The 2,500-nt window shown below is 43.6% G+C and overlaps 1 protein-coding gene across 4 annotated transcripts in view; it reads left to right on the forward strand.

The window, feature by feature from the left end:
- The window catches only part of Osbp (oxysterol binding protein), a 221,252-nt gene that overhangs the window by 43,802 nt on the left and 174,950 nt on the right, over positions 1-2,500 (forward strand). The window contains exon 3 of one of the 4 annotated variants that reach the window (XM_043000308.2): positions 1,638-1,676. The exons of the other annotated variants lie outside the window; for them this stretch is intronic. Coding sequence (XP_042856242.1) covers positions 1,638-1,676 — 39 coding nt within the window. The remainder of the gene's footprint in view (positions 1-1,637; positions 1,677-2,500) is intronic. 4 annotated transcript variants of the gene reach the window in all.

Raw genomic sequence — 2,500 nt, forward strand, 5'->3', positions numbered from 1 at the left:
CCTCTCTCTTCTCCATCCTCTTCTCTCTCTCTCTCCTCTCTCTCTCTCCTCTCCTCTCCCCTCTCTCTCTCTCACTCTCACCCTCACTCTCCCCTCTCTCTCTCCTCCCTTTCTCCCCCCCTCTCTCTCTCTCTCTCTCCCCTCTCTCTCTCGCCCCTCTCTCTTCTCTCTCTCTCCTCCTCCACCTCCCCTCTCTCTCTCTCTCTCTCTCTCTCTCTCTCTCTCTCTCTCCCTCTCCCTCCCTCACCTCTAGCCCCGTAGGTCCTTCTTGGCCAGTCAGTTCACCGTGGCTGAATTACATACATGACGGGCCAAGCATGGACCGAGAGTGTGTACATGTACGTGCGTGTGTGTGTGCGTGTGTGTTTGTGTGTGTGTGTGTGTGTGTGTGTGTGTGTGTGTGTGTGTGTGTGTATGTGTGTATGTGTGTATGTGTGTACATGTATTTGCGCGTGTGTACATGACGCATCTGATGGGTAATAACCCTTCCACGATTGCGATTTCGAGAGCGATTTTCAAGCCGAGGTGATTCTGAGCGAGACTTTTGCCGTTGCACAGGTGTCATCATTGCATTAAGCTAGCTAGTGCACATGCACTGTTGTCACGGCGCGCTCACTGGTGTCGTGGCAGATGTGTCGGTAATTCTGGTGTTCCCTTGGCAGGATTATCCTATCTCTTCTTCGGACGATCCATGTATACTTATAGAACAAATCCTTTTTGTACATAGGGGGGAAGGGGGGGGGTTGGGGAGGGGGGAAGAGGGAGGATGGTTGGTGTTGCAAGCAAGCAAGCACTCTGAGCAACGCGCGGCCGTGTTGGCGTGCCATGACGGGGCACGACAGGAGGCGAGGGTGAAATCCACCGTTTGCGACTTAATCGTCTCGAAGTGCTCGGGTATGGATGGGGTGGGGGGTGGGTGGGGGTGGGGGGTGTGATGCGGGGGCTCGCTAGGACCTGAAAGAGGGGGGCGGCCTTGGTGGAAGGAGGAGGGAGAGGGTGGGTGGGTGGAGGTGGGAGGATTTGAAGGGCGTGTGACCAGGTAGATAGATACTCTTGTGGATAAATGTGGAAAAGTGGCTCGGGTCTGGCATCTTCTCTTGACAGCGGGCTTTGATGTTGTTGGTTGCTGTTTATTGCTTATTGTTTTTGTTTATATTATTATCAGTGTTGCTGTGATTTTTGTTATCACTGTTACTGTGATGTTTGTTATCAGTGTTGCTGCGATTTTGTTGTCAATGTTATTACTGTGATTATGATTATGAATGCTGTTGCTGTGATTATTATTATGAAGGTTGTTACTGTGATTTTTGTTATCATTCTTGTTACTGTGATTGTTATTATCATTACTATTATTATTATTGTTATTGTCATGAACTGTAGTTATCACTATTATTGCACATGTTATTTTTACTCATTAATAACGTTATTTAATTGATCCATGAATATTTACATGATCATTATTGTTGTTATTCGTATCAATCACCGCTGACATATGGAAAATATTAATACAATTTTTTTTTTTTTTTTTTTTTTTTGCCCTACATGTCATTTTTGTTCTCTTTCCTATAATTAAACAAAGAATTCACAGGTTTCAAGTGCCATCTAATCTAATATTTGTTTTCTTTTTTCTCCTGCAGGTGAGTTCACGACGATCGATGGATGGAGTTTTATGTTACGTGAGTGTCGAATTGATTAAGTACCGTGAGCCTGTCTCTTGAATCCATGCGCTTCTCGCCTCATCATCATTATTGTTGTGATTGGTATCATTATTGTTGGTGTTGTTATTGAATTGTTTTCATTATCATCATCTGCGGCATCGTCATTTTTGTTATGGTTGTTATTATTATTATTATTTTATTATTATTATTATTGTTATTATTACTGTTCTATCATTTTTTATTATCATCGGTATTGATGTTATTGTTATTATAATTGTCATTATGTTTATGATGATGATGATGATGATTATTATTATTATTATTATTATTATTATTATCATCATCATCATTATCATTATCATCATCATCATCATCATCATCATTATCATTATTATCATCATCATCATCATCATCATCATCATCATCATCATCATCATCATCACCACCACCATAATCATAGGAAACCGCCTAGGGGAAAAAAAACGTCTGTGAGGCATATTCGGCCTAGCAGCATCATCAACCAAGATTTCTCCTCTCGTATAAGGCTATCGAGGAGCGGGGTGGGGGGTGGGGGGGGAAGATCACGAGCATCCCTTATGTGAGGATGTATCGCCAGCCCCATTCCTTCCCCGCAGGAAGAGAGGTTGCTCACCAAGATTCACTTCTCTTGCCAAGGATGCGATTTTTTGGGGGTTTTCGGGGGGGGGGGGGGGGTAGAGGTATTTTGGTCCTTGATAGCTATCGGAGATTGGGTGTTGGGGAGATAGGGAAAGGGAAGAAGAATAGGACGGGGGAGAGATAGGTGACCCGGAGATAAACTTTGTTATTCTCTTGATTTATTC

Source organism: Penaeus japonicus, unplaced genomic scaffold, assembly GCF_977035675.1.
Source record: "Penaeus japonicus unplaced genomic scaffold, GWHDUDI00000001_assembly GWHDUDI00000004, whole genome shotgun sequence".
NCBI lineage: Eukaryota > Metazoa > Arthropoda > Malacostraca > Decapoda > Penaeidae > Penaeus > Penaeus japonicus.